The sequence below is a fragment of the Bombina bombina genome, chromosome 3, assembly GCF_027579735.1.
Source record: "Bombina bombina isolate aBomBom1 chromosome 3, aBomBom1.pri, whole genome shotgun sequence".
NCBI lineage: Eukaryota > Metazoa > Chordata > Amphibia > Anura > Bombinatoridae > Bombina > Bombina bombina.
This window is the reverse complement of record NC_069501.1, coordinates 547293485-547308369: the sequence shown is the minus strand read 5'-3', so window position 1 is coordinate 547308369 and position 14885 is coordinate 547293485. Positions and strand designations below refer to the sequence as shown.

The 14885-nt window shown below is 37.3% G+C and overlaps 1 protein-coding gene across 1 annotated transcript in view; it reads right to left on the bottom strand.

Annotated features, from left to right (window-relative positions):
• Positions 1 to 14885, bottom strand: part of LOC128653640 (proto-oncogene tyrosine-protein kinase Yrk-like) — a 316484-nt gene that overhangs the window by 124981 nt on the left and 176618 nt on the right. Inside the window, 2 exon segments of the mRNA XM_053707049.1 lie at positions 9072 to 9170; positions 14152 to 14251. Coding sequence (XP_053563024.1) covers positions 9072 to 9170; positions 14152 to 14251 — 199 coding nt within the window.

The following is a 14885-nucleotide window of genomic DNA, read 5'->3' as shown; positions in this document are numbered from 1 at the left end:
AATGCCTTGAAAGCTAAACATTGTCCTTAGGTTGGTATCATTGATAGGAATACCTAAAGATATAAAATGATCGACAAAGTGTTTAGCTACTGGAGTAGAGGGCGGATCATGTTTAATGGAGAGCAAATGCTCCCTGACCCTATCCTTAAGGAGCCTAGTCGTCCTACCTACATATTGCTTGCAGCAGATGTTACAACTAATTAAATAAACTACAAATCTGGAGTTACAATTCAATCTAAACCTGATATCAAAACAGTTACCTGTGGTCGTAGATCTAAACTCGTTACCAGGGACCACAAACTCACAACTCTTACAGGGGATCTTCCTACATCTAAAGAATCCCTTTTCCGGCTGGAGCCAGGAAGTGTTTTCTTTGGTTGAAAAATCTCTACTCAAGTAATTTCCAATAGTTGTGGCTTTTTTGCTAACGAGCCTGATGCCCTGGTTCTGTAATGAATCGTGTAACAAGGCATCTCTGTCTAAGACGGGTAGATATTTTCTAATGATATTATTTATACAGTTAAATTGTCTACTGTAGCAGGTTGAGAAAGTTATAGGTGATTTAAAACTTTTTTTATCTCGATATCTATTTTTTGGGACATCTTGTAGCAAAGTATCCCTATGCATGAGTTCCACTTCTTTACTGACTTTTTCCAAGATGCTCACATCATAGCCCCTAATTTGTAGGCGCTGTGTAAGGGATAAAGCTTGTTCTATATATGTATCAATGTTAGTACAATTGCGTCTAAGGCGCATATATTGTCCCTTTGGAATGGCCATCTTAAGATGTGCTGGATGATGTGAGTCTGCTCGTAAGATTGTGTTGCCAGATGTAAGCTTTCTAAATGTGGAAGTAATGACTGAATGAGATGGAGTTAGTAAGGTGTCATCCTCATCAACATGTAAAGAATGTAATAGCCTTAGCAAATGTTTGGTGTCATGGAGGTATGCTGGAGTTATCTGGACAATGGGTTGTAAGACTGTATCAATGAAAGACCCCAATTTTTCACCAAGGGAACTCACGCCAGAGATGATGGGGCGACCAGGGGGATATTCCATATTTTTATGTATTTTAGGTAAATATTTAAAAACTGGTGTGATTGGAAACTGGGTTTTTAGTGAATCTGCTTTGAACTTAGTGATAACACCTTCCTGAACAAAATGATCAAGAAAGTTATTGAGTTCAACAACACATTTTCTTGTCGGATTGAATGTTAATTTCCGATAGGTGGCATTATCACTGAGTTGTCTATGGGCTTCACGAATATATTGAGCCCTATCCTGTATAACTACACAGCCGCCCTTATCTGAATTTTGAATAATAAGAGCTTTATTGTCTTGTAGTTTTTTCAAAGTGTTTCTCTCTTTCTTAGATAGATTATTACTTGTACCATATTTCAGGTTGGGGCTGGTATTAGTCTCTTTTGCTAGAGCATGAAGATCCCTTTCTATAAAACTTTGAAAAACTTCATTGAAGTCACCTTTCATTTGTATAGGGTAGAAATATTTACTTGCGTTAGTAGTAACATTGGGTGTGCATAAATTAAGTAAATTGGATCGTGCACTCTCACTTTCAAGTGACAGTAAGTTAACAATTTCACATTGATCAACAAAATTGAGTTCATCAATATCCGTATGGGTAATAACTAAGCTTGGACATGTGTTATTTACAGCTTCTTCATAGGTGTTATCCGTCATTGATGGATCAGCATCGAATTCTTGAGCAGAGACCCTCTCCGCCATAGCAAAATGTCTTTTTAACGTGAGCTTTCTGGTGAATCTGTTCAAATCGACAAGGGTACGAAAAAGGTTAAAGTCCCTACTTGGCGCAAACCCCAAGCCTTTAGATAGAATAGTTAGTTCCTCTTTGTTAAGTTGTATACTCGATAGGTTCACCACGTTAAGATCATCTTGATAGGGGGTATCTCTTATATTCATTGTTTCCTCGATCCTCGACCCCTTCCTCTTAAGGGTCTTCTGCTTGGATATCTCGCCATTAAACATGATCTGCCCTCTACTCCAGTAGCTAAACACTCAGCTTTCAAGGCATTGATCATGCCCCTTATGACATTAGAGGGGGTGATAGGGTAGCCACATTAAATAGAAAAGAAGCCTTTTGGATCTTTAATTTATCAACCGGAGCACCAAATGGTATTAACAAAATCACTGATCTCAGATATTTTGTAGATTAATTTGTTTCCATTAATGTTGCAACATCACAGTCTGTTTTTCATAGAAAAACTACTCACTGTCCTAAATTTTGCTCCTTCATTTACCCTTAATTAATCAGTAATTAATTAATTAATAGTAGCATCTTCAGTTTTGCTGGCTAGTGCTATTTTAATATTATATTAAATTACTACTCCAATAGGCATGAGGTATATATACAGTGCACTTGACATACATATTTTGCTTTCACAAATAATAGTTATTTTAAAATCCACAGAATTTTTTATTTTTCACATGTGCTCAACAGCACTTGTTGTTCATTTGTACCCTCACTTTGATTCTTGCCAGTTTTTATCTAATATGTTACTAATGTCATCTCTATAAAAAATATAAAAAGTATAAAAAATAAAGAACAATAACATAGCAATAGAAAATTAAGAACAGATTTTCAAATTAACTTTATGATTTAATCATGGCAAAAATCAAAAATTAATAATTAAAAATTAACACCTAAGACACAGTACACACAATTTTAGAATGCCTCACAGTGAGGCACTTTGCATTTGTATTTGCATATTTAAGTTTTTGCACATTTACAGTAGAATTATGGGTTCATTTTATTTGTCCACTTAAGTCGTTCACTTATTTATTATTTCTTCTTCACTAAGCTATACCTATTGCCTCTTATGTTTCAATTCTTTATGTAACTTAATATAATTACAGTTGTCGGAGAAAAAGATACAACAATATCACAAAAACATACAGAAAGTTTCTTGTTTAGTTGTCTCCGATATTTGTTGTCTGCTATATATTAATAACCTTGGCACTAAGTCAGTTTACATGTAAATTACTAACATTCTACAAGCTATGTGTGAGATTTTATTTGAAATTGAAATTTTGATACTATAATTATCTCACATTTCCTCTAAGAGTCCACAGTACATTGTCATAACAATAACTTTAGATTTTTCATTTTTTATTTTCTTCAGCTTATCAATATATATATTTTTACAGTATTTTGTTTTTTTGTCTGCTAACGGAGCATTCCTTGTATAACACCTTATGAATAGGGAACGGATAGATTTAACAATATGCTTTTACAGTGCCCGGTCTTTTATATTGTATTCTTTAAAGTAATTTATACTGATACAAGATTTATATACATTGAATACTTTGAACCCAATATTGACCTATACTTAACCTTTTTAAAAGGGTTTTGCTTCAGCCCGGTAATAATCTGTTCCCATAAACAGCAGTAACTGCCCCTTTAATTAAAACACACAGGTGCTCGTATTGTGACGTAGGCAGGCAAGCCTTTTTAAGTTGTTTGTTGTATGTACTAGTTAAGTCCCTGACGAAGTGCCTCCGGGCAGGAAACGCGTCGGACGTTTGCTATTGTTTCAGTGTACCCCTGAGTTTGTTTGACACCCTGTTAATGATCTTACAATAAAGTCTTCCTTTTTACCTGCACGAAATCCTGCGGCTGCATTCTGTCCCATCAAGGGTATTTTTATTGCATATTTGAGCTTTTGCTTTTGGATATCGGAGGAGTGGATCCATATCTGTTCATGGGATGGCCTGAGGGAGAGATCTGTTAGCGGCAAGAGTGGTGAGAGTATACCTGTTTTACTTTAAATTTCAGTCTACATACTGAAATCTCTGCATATTTGAACTTTATTACCACCACACCCGATTGCTGCATGACCCTATCCTCAGTGTTTACAAGCTGATTACTTCCACTGACTATATGCTACATTTGGTACGGTACTGCTTCTTATACCCGTTACAAGCTACATGATATTTACTTATCGTATCAGCTAAATTATTTGTACCTAATCAGTGGTTTGATTTACAAAGTGCAGTATCTGCATCTGTGTGTGTCAAGTTAACATCTAGTTTGCTGTAATTGGTTTTCAATAGCGTAACTCCACCCACCACTTGTCACATTTGGAGGAGCCAATCTGCATTTGTGTCTGCTGACAACAAGGCTAAACACTGCCATATTGTTAGTATAAAGTGCATTGTTTTCCAATTCTTATCTGTTAAAGAAAGTTATGGAAATATATACAGCAGTGTTGTTTGTAAGAAGTCTGCAGGCTGCTTTTCCTTGAAAAGGGGGCACAATAAATAATAAAAGTATATTGCACAGTTGTTTGCTACTAGATAAACCTTTTATATTAAAGGGCCACTGTAAGTAAATATTTTCTATGCCTGTTACTAACTAACTACCCCAAATACGCTTTTTATCAATAGCATTTCATTAACATATCTCTACCGTATATCAGAAATCTTGTCTGCAAATTTAATTGTTTTCCAAACCCACTCCGTGGGTATCCTTTGCTCTGTACCAATCCGTTTACAATACCTAGGTTTCAAAATGGCGCTTTAAACCCAAAGTTATTGGTTTAAGTATTTTGAACATGCAGTGCTGAAAATAGTGGGCAGGATAACGTGACATCATCGGCGAATAAAAGATATAACTTTTAGAACGTTATGAAACTTTGTTTTGGAGAAAATATAGGTCAGTAGGTTTTAATTAATGTTCATTAACTTTAATATATTAGTTGTTTAGCTTAAAAATTATAACAGAAAGTAATCCTTTAAACTCTCATACGCCTAGATTTAGAGTTCTGCGGTAGCCGTCAAAAGCAGCGTTAAGGGGTCCTAACGCTGCTTTTTACCGCCCGCTGGTATTTAGAGTCAGCCAGGAAAGGGTATAACGCTCACCTCGGTTTAGGGGTACATAGGTAGTTTATGGGTGTTAGTGTACTTTATAGCACAGTAGTTAAGAGCTTTCTGGGCTAATGCCGGTTTATAAAGCTCTTAACTACTGTGCTATAAAGTACACTAACACCCATAAACTACCTATGTACCCCTAAACCGAGGCCCCCCACATCGCCGCCACTATAATAAATTTTTTTAACCCCTATTCTGCCGACCGCACATCGCCGCCACCTACATTATCCCTATGAACCTCTAATATGCTGCCCCTAACAACCCCGACACCTACATAATATTTATTAACCCCTAATCTGCTCCCCCCAACGTCGCCACTACCTTACCTACACTTATTAACCCCTAATCTGCCGACCGGACCTCGCCGCTACTATAATAAATGTATTAACCCCTAAAGCTAAGTCTAACCCTAACCTTAACACCCCCCTAAGTTAAATATAATTTTATTCTAACAAAATAAATTAACTCTTATTAACTAAAGTATTCCTATTTAAAGCTAAATACTTACCTGTAAAATAAACCCTAATATAGCTACAATATAACGAATAATTATATTGCAGCTATTTTAGGATTTATATTTATTTTACAGGCAACTTTGTATTTATTTTAACTAGGTACAATAGCTATTAAATAGTTATTTACTATTTAATAGCTACCTAGTTAAAATAATTACAAAATTACCTGTAAAATAAATCCTAACCTAAGTCACAATTAAACCTAACACTACACTATAATTAAATAAATGACCTACAATTACCTACAATTAAATAAACTAAACTAAATTACAAAAAATAAAAAAAAGATTACAAGAAATTTAAGCTAATTACACCTACTCTAAGAACCCTAATAAAATAACAAAGCCCCCCAAAATAAAAAAAAAATCCCTACCCTAATCTAAATTAAAAAAGTTAACAGCTCTATTACCTTACCAGCCCTTAAAAGGGCTTTTTGCGGGCATGCCCCAAAGAAATCAGCTCTTTTGTCTGTAAAAAAATACCACCCCCCAACATTACAACCCACCACCCACATACCCCTACTCTAACCCAAACCCCCCTTAAATAAACCTAACACTACCCCCTGAAGATCTCCCTACCTTGAGTCGTCTTCACCCAACCAGGCACCGATGGACCAAAAGAAGACATCCGGAGCGGCAGAAGTCTTCATCCTATCCGGGCAGAAGAGGACATCCGGACCGGCAGACATCTTCATCCGATCAGCCAATAGAATGTGAGCTCAATCCGATGGAACTTGAATCTGATTGGCTGATTCAATCAGCCAATCAGATTTTTCCTACCTTAACTCCGATTGGCTGATAGAATCCTATCAGCCAATCGGAATTCGAGGGACGCCATCTTGGATGACGTCACTTAAAGGAACCTTCATTCGTCGGGTAGTCGTCGGGGAAGCAGGATGTTCCGCGCCGGAGGTCTTAAAGATGGAGCCGCTCCTCGTCGGATGGATGAAGATAGAAGATGCCGCTTGGATAAAGATGTCTGCCGGTCCGGATGTCCTCTTCTGCCCAAATAGGATGAAGACTTCTGCCGCTCCGGATGTCTTCTTTTGGTCCATTGGTGCCCGGTTGGGTGAAGACGACTCAAGGTAGGGAGATCTTCAGGGGGTAGTGTTAGGTTTATTTAAGGGGGGTTTGGGTTAGAGTAGGGGTATGTGGGTGGTGGGTTGTAATGTTGGGGGGTGGTATTGTGTGTTTTTTTTACAAGCAAAAGAGCTGATTTCTTTGGGGCATGCCCCGCAAAAAGCCCTTTTAAGGGCTGGTAAGGTAATAGAGCTGTTAACTTTTTAAATTTAGATTAGGGTAGGGAAATTTATTTATTTTGGGGGGCTTTGTTATTTTATTAGGGGGCTTAGAGTAGGTGTAATTAGCTTAAAATTCTTGTAATCTTTTTTATTTTTTGTTATTTAGTGGGGGTTTTTTGTAATTTAGTTTAGTTTATTTAATTGTAGGTAATTTATTTAATTTATTTAATTATAGTGTAGTGTTAGGTTTAATTGTGACTTAGGTTAGGATTTATTTTACAGGTAATTTTGTAATTATTTTAACTAGGTAGCTATTAAATAGTAACTAACTATTTAATAGCTATTGTACCTAGTTAAAATAAATACAAAGTTGCCTGTAAAATAAATATAAATCCTAAAATAGCTACAATATAATTATTCGTTATATTATAGCTATATTAGGGTTTATTTTACAGGTAAGTATTTAGCTTTAAATAGGAATACTTTAGTTAATAAGAGTTAATTTATTTTGTTAGAATAAAATTATATTTAACTTAGGGGGGTGTTAGGGTTAGACTTAGCTTTAAGGGTTAATACATTTATTATAGTAGCAGCGAGGTCCGGTCGGCAGATTAGGGGTTAATACTTGAAGTTAGGTGGCAGCGATGTTAGGGAGGGCAGATTAGGGGTTAATAACTTTATTAGAGTGGCGGCGAGGTCCGGTCGGCAGATTAGGGGTTAATAAGTGTAGGTAAGGTAGCGGCGATTTTGGGGGGGGCAGATTAGGGGTTAATAAATATTATGTAGGTGTCTGCGATGTTGGGGGCAGCAGATTAGGGGTTCATAGGTATAATGTATGCTGCGGCGGTGTCCGGAGCGGCAGATTAGGGGTTAATAGTGTAATGCAGGGATCAGCGATAGCGGGGGCGGCAGATTAGGGGTTAATAAGTGTAAGGTTAGGGGTGTTTAGACTCGGGGTTCATGTTAGGGTGTTAGGTGCAGATTAGAAAGTGTTTCCCCATAGGAAACAATGGGGCTGCGTTAGGAGCTTAACGCTGCTTTTTTGCAGGTGTTAGGTTTTTTTCAGCCCAAACTGCCCCATTGTTTCCTATGGGGGAATCGGGCACGAGCACGTTTTTCCAGCTAGCCGCTACCATAAGCAATGCTGGTATTGAGAGTTGAAGTGGCGCTAAATTTGGCTCAACGCTCCCTTTTTGGAGCCTAACGCAGCCCTTCAGAGAACTCTAAATACCAGCGTTGTTTAGAAGCAGCGCTAGAAAAAAAAGATGCGTAGCTAACGCACCCCATTTGGCCGCAAAACTCTAAATCTAGGTGTTTGTGTTTAATGGAGTAGAATTTGGCTATTGAAAAATAACTGCAGTAAAAAAGATGTTAACTTGTTTTAAAAACTGTAATACTTGGCTGATATGGTATTTTATAGCAACACAACACACATTATGTTTACTGTATTTTTAAAACACAAATTATGTTTACTGTCTCTTTAATAACATCAAAAAGAGAAGAGAAACTGATTCTCTCAAGTGGTTTCCCTTATTAGGAAGAGCCTTCTCATATATATGGGGAAACCTAAAGCTTGCAAACTTGTACATGGTGTTTGACGTCTCACTTTTACATTTGATTCTATAAGAGCAGGCACAGTCTTTGGATGTGCACAGTAAAAACAGTGAAGGCTTTTACTACAAGCATTTTTTTCTAATACAAGTTTAATGCAAATAATGGTTGTAATCAAAGCAGAAATGCACTCATGTATGTTTCAAGTTTGACTATAATGTCCCTTTAAGTGGCATTAAAGTCAAAATTAAACTTTCATGGTTCAGATAGAGCAAGTATTTTTAGGAGACTTTTCAATTTACTTCCATTATCAAATTTTGCTCAGTCTTGTTATGTGCACACTTTCTGAGGCACTAGCTCCTACTCAGCGTCTACAAGACTCCACAGTGTATACGCATAAGAGTTTGTGATTGGCTAATGGCTGTCACATGATATGGGGCTGGGAATTAGAAATACATTTTAAAGTTTGTCAGAAAAAAATCTACTACTCATTTACAATTTAGAATAAATATTATCGCATTATCTTTTTAATTACTGTATACACTTTTTAATGATACAATTCTATTATATTGAATGGTGCTTTAAAGTTTAAACCTATTTATCGAAGCATCAGATATTGAGCTATGTTTTTCTTTTTTTTGCTAATTAAGTTTTCCAGTACTGGCAGATCTCAACAATGCCTTTATCTTGCAGTGTAGCTCAGTGACCTGAATAGATTAAATATAAAAGACCTCTCCTTTGAGACAAATATCTGCAATACATATGCCATCCTTTACTATAACTATAAACACTCACAATTACTTAGTGTGTTCCTCTGCTGCAGAGCAACTCATTGTTTTATTGCAGAACATTGCACTTACTCCTCTGCCTGGATCGAGTTTGTTGGTGCCACATAGTTACTTGGAACAAATCCTGTGTTTCCAGTACTCAGGGATCGAGCCTCCCACCAATCACCCTCACTGTAGAAAAGAGAACACAAGGATAGATCATACAAGAGTTTACCTACATAATATATAACTACATAAACTGTAAATAGAGGCCTTAACTAAATTAAGGCATTATATTCAACACACAAAATCTTTTTTTTAGAAGATGTATTGTAATGTAGGAGTCTGTTTCATATAAAGAACATTACATAGCAACATAAACAAATAACATTTGTGTTTTTAATTTTTTTTAAGTGCCTCGCTGTACCTACGAGACTTCTTAGATCATCTCACCTGAGCGGTGAGGTTTTGAATATCAGCCCCTCAGCCTTAGCAATGCAAATATGATTTGTGGTATTTACTGCAGTCTAGTTGGTATACGAATCACAAGAAGCAATTACATTCCACTTTCAAATGTGTTCATTGTGACTAAGCTCAATTTTATGCCCCCAGTTATCCCTTGCTCACAATTAATCACACATTTATCAACTATAAATCATATTAAAGGGTAACCTTATTATACAGCATTCAGTTTAATTGAATTGTAATTAATTAAATCAATTGCAAATGTCTTGTATAACAGGGTTCTGCATATAAGACACAGCATATGTATAAAGGAAACAATAAAACATAACACAATGACCGCTTCCATGCTGCTCTGATATCATCCCTCTCCTCAACAGTTTTTCCCCCTTCGCCCTTCACCTGATTTACTTGCTAAATTTGCCTCTCTTCATTTTACTTTATAACAATCATTCTTCATACAGCAACTAAGATGACCTTTCTTCTTGTCTTAACAATTAATAAAATTATACAGCACCAGAATCATGGGAGACGAGATGAACGATAGAACTTGTGATGGAAAATAATTTGATTGACATAACATTAGATGCACCAGTTAAACTGTACTTTTGTTATTAGACTTGCTGAGAGGGCAGAAGTTTTTGGGCAACATTTTAGAGAACAGTCTTGGACATTAACACCTATGAAATCTGCTGCATATTTTCCACTGAGTGATGATGCTGCATGTAGCTGTGATGTTCCTATCTACCCTTGTACTCTGATATTAATGCCTAATTCGAAAGCTTTAGATAATCAATGTGTTCATAGTTTATTCACAGCCTTGCTTTATAAACTAATTACTGATTTATGTTAATGCAATAAGTTTATAATAAAGACTGTTCTTATTATACTGCATTTTCGTGTTTTCTTCCCTTTTTCAGTATTATTGTGACCTTAGATTGTGTTTGCCCCAGTGCCAGAGCACAAAACTGTATAAATGCTTCAAAAACACACGGCTAGATTACGAGTTGTGCGTTAGGGTAAAAAAGCAGCGTTAAGAGGTCCTAACGCTGCTTTTTTACACCCACTGGTATTACGAGTCTTGAAGGTTTAGGGTCACCGCACACTTCTTTGGCCTTACCGCAAAACGACTTACGTAAACTTCGTAAAGTCTTTTTTCTATGGGACTTCCATAGCGCTGATATTACAAGTCTGTCCTGGGAGGCCAAAAAGTGAGCGGTACACCCAACCCTGTCAAGAGTCCTAACGCATTTAAAAGTCAGTAGTTATGAGTTTTATGGTACAACACCGTAACATAAAACCAGGGATAGGCAAGGTGTCCGTACACGGACACTGGTGTCCGTGGCTAGCCCTTGCAGTGTCCGCCACCCGTTTTGTGGAGGGGAGGGAGGAGTAGGACAGATGAATATTGGTCTTCACTCCTCCTTGACCCGAGCGGCGCCACGTTTAGTAGCGGGAAAGTGAGGGAAGAAGCAAACTGCTTGCAGTCAACTAACCGTGAGTCGTGACCCGTCCCAATCCCTTGATCTGTGCGGTAGCGTGGTGCTGGTGTCCGTGTGTAGAAGACCGCTGCCTACTTTGACAAACCTTCCGTAACCAAGTAAGTAACCAACCATGATGATCATGCAATTAACATCAAGGTGGGCGGGTTTGGTCAGGAGTTGCAGACTCTCAATATAACCAAAAATAAAATAAAAGGTAATACCACAAGCAGTCTTTATATAAATGTTATTTTGAACTTGTTTCATTACATTACTAATTTGTATTTGTGGAACTAAACCAGGGGTGTCCAACCTGCAGCCCATTTGTTGCTCTCCTGACTTATAGAAACATAGAATATGTCGGCAGATAGGAACCATTCGGCCTATCTAGTCTGCCCAATTTTCTGAATACTTTCATTAGTTCCTGGCCTTATCTTATATCTAGCATAACCTTATGCCTACCCCATGCATGTTTAAACTACTTCACTTTCTCTACCACTTCTGCTGGATGGCTATTCCATCATGTATCCACTACTCTCTCTGTAAAGAGAGTGTTTTTTGATGTTTTTAATTTGAAATGTACCTTGGTGTCCTTCACTAACGTCTGTACTTTGGAAAATGTCCGCCACAGCCTTGGTCCATGCCTATCCCTGCATAAAACTCATAACTAAAGTGCTAAAAAGTACACTAACACCCATAAACTACCTATTAATCCCTAAACCGAGGCCCTCCCGCATCGCAAACACTATAATAACATTTTTAACCTCTAATCTGCCTATCCGGACACCGCCGCCCAACATTGCCGACACCTACATTATATTTATTATCCCCTAATCTGCCACCCCCGACATCGCCAACACCTACATTATAATTATTAACCCGTCGCCACCTACATTATATGTATTAACCCCTAATCTGCTGCCCCCAACATCGCTGACACCTACATACTATTTATTAACCCCTAATCTGCCGCCCCCAACGTCGCCGCCACTATATTAAAGTTATTAACCCCCTAAACCTAACCCTAACCCTAACACCCCCTAACTTAAATATAATTACAATAAATCTAAATAAATATTACTATCATTAATTAAATTATTCCTACTTAAAAATAAATAGTTGCCTGTAAAATAAACCCTAAGATAGCTACAATATAACTAATAGTTACATTGTAGTTATCTTAGGGTTTATTTTTATTTTACAGGCAAGTTTGTATTTATTTTAACTAGGTAGAATAGTTATTAAATAGTTATTAACTATTTAATAACTACCTAGCTAAAATAAATACAAAAGTACCTGTAAAATAAAACCTAACCTAAGTTACACTAACACCTAACACTACACTAAATTAAATACAATTACCTAAATTAAATTAGCTAAAGTACAAAAAAAACAAACACTAAATTACAGAAAATAATAACAAATTACAGATATTTAAACTAATTATACCTAATCTAATAGCCCTATTAAAATAAAAATAGCCCCCCCAAAATAAAAAAAAAACCTAGCCTAAACTAAACTACCAATAGCCCTTAAAAGGGCCTTTTGCGGGGCATTGCCTCAAAGTAATCAGCTCTTTTACCTGTAAAAAAAAATGCAAACAACCCCTCCAACAGTAAAACCCACCACCCACACAACCAACCCCCCAAATAAAATTCTATCTAAAAAAAAACCTAAGTTCCCCATTGCCCTGAAAAGGGCATTTGGATGGGCATTGCCCTTAAAAGGGCAGTTAGCTCTATTGCAGCCCAAAGTCCCTAACCTAAAAATAAAACCCACCCAATACACCCTTAAAAAAGCCTAACACTAACCCCCTGAAGATCGACTTACCGGGAGAAGTCTTCATCCAAGCCGGGCCGAAGTCCTCAATGAAGCCGGGAGAAGTCTTCATCCAAGCCGGGCGAAGTGGTCCTCCAGACGGCCAGAAGTCTTCATCCAGACGGCATCTTCTATCTTCATCCATCCGGCGCGGAGCGGGTCCATCTTCAAGATATCCGACGCGGAGCATCCTCTTCATCCGACGACTAAAGCTGAATGAAGGTACCTTTAAGTGATGTCATCCAAGATGGCATCCCTTAGATTCTGATTGGCTGATAGAATTCAGCCAATCGGAATTAACAGCCAATAGAATGCAAGCTTAATCCTATTGGCTGATTGGATCAGCCAATAGGATTGAACTTCAATCCTATTGGCTGATTGCATCATCCAATAGGATTTTTTCTACTTTAATTCCGATAGAATTTATCAGCCAATCGGAATCTAAGGGACGCCATCTTGGATGACGTCTCTTAAAGGTACCTTCATTCAGCTTCAGTCGTCGGATGAAGAGGATGCTCCGCGTCGGATGTCTTGAAGATGGACCTGCTCCGCGCCGGATGGATGAAGATATAAGATGCCGTCTGGATGAAGACTTCTGCCCATCTGGAGGACCACTTCGCTCCCAGCTTGGATGAAGACTTCTCCCGGCTTCGTTGAGGACTTCGGCCCTGGCTTGGATGAAGACTTCTCCCGGTAAGTCGATCTTCAGGGGGTTAGTGTTAGGTTTTTTAAGGGTGTATTGGGTGGGTTTTATTTTTAGGTTAGGGACTTTGGGCTGCAATAGAGCTAACTGCCCTTTTAAGGGCAATGTCCATCCAAATGGGGAGCTTAGGTTTTTTTAGATAGTATTTTATTTGGGGGTTTGGTTGTGTGGGTGGTGGGTTTTACTGTTGGGGGGGGTGTTTGTATTTTTTTTTACAGGTAAAAGAGCAGATTACTTTGGGGCAATGCCCCGCAAAAGGCCCTTTTAAGGGCTATTGGTAGTTAAGTTTAGGCTAGGGTTTTTTTATTTTGGGGCTGCTTTTTTATTTTAATAGGGCTATTAGATTAGGTGTAATTAGTTTAAATATCTGTAATTTGTTTATTATTTTCTTTAATTTATTTAGGGGGGGTTGTACTTTAGCTAATTTAATTTAGGTAATTGTTTTTAATTTAGTTAATTTATTTAATTATAGTGTAGTGTTAACATTGCTTGTGCAATGTTAAATGCCGACAGCGATGTCGGGCGGACATGATCCGCTATATATGATAAATCTACCCCTTGATCTGCACTTGCCCACTTCATACACATATGTATAGAATGCAGTATAAATAGACACACAATGTATATATGTATGAATTACATTTGCACAGTGATTTTACAAGCCAAACCTACTTTATTTTTGTATACTGTAAGCTGTACATATACTCACGAGTTGTTGATAATGTGAAATTTTTCTCCCTTTGCAAATGATAGGTCATCCTCTGTCCGTGCCTCATAATCATAAAGTGCAATGAATAGCGTCACCCCCCCTAAAGGAAGAAAGGAAGAAGATATAACCATAGCTTCACAGGGAGAAGGAATGAATACCCTCCCCTCCTTTGCTCTGAAATCATGTTCTCCCCCTCTCATATCCAATATCCTTTTGTCAGTGCTTATGCCCATCTCTCTTGTTTTAGAGACCGCTCATTTGTATCAGCACTCAAGCTGCTACTACCAGATGTATAAGATCCACCCCTCTTTTAACAGTACTTGTCATGAACAGCTGCTGCTCCCTAATCTCTAACGTTTCTCACTTTCCACTGATAGCAATCTTTTTTTAAGTACAAACAAATCAAATTAAGCTTCAAATTTTGATATCTTGTTTAGAATTTTTACTGTTTTTGTAAATTACCGTAAATTATTTAAAACATTCACAGATCAGATTACCCTGTTTCCAGTGTAATTTCCCAAGCATTTCTTTTTTCTTCACTTTAAAAAAGCGCATTGCATTCTTTGAAACAAACTCGCTAGCCTAGATTTGTCGAGATAAAACAATCAGACCTATAGGCGGTATAATGTGCTAAGAAAATTCCAACAGAAATTAGGAGAAAACAGTGATATGGGAGTTGAATATTAATTAATTGTTAAGGAAAAAAAATGTATGCTTACCTGATAAATTTCTTT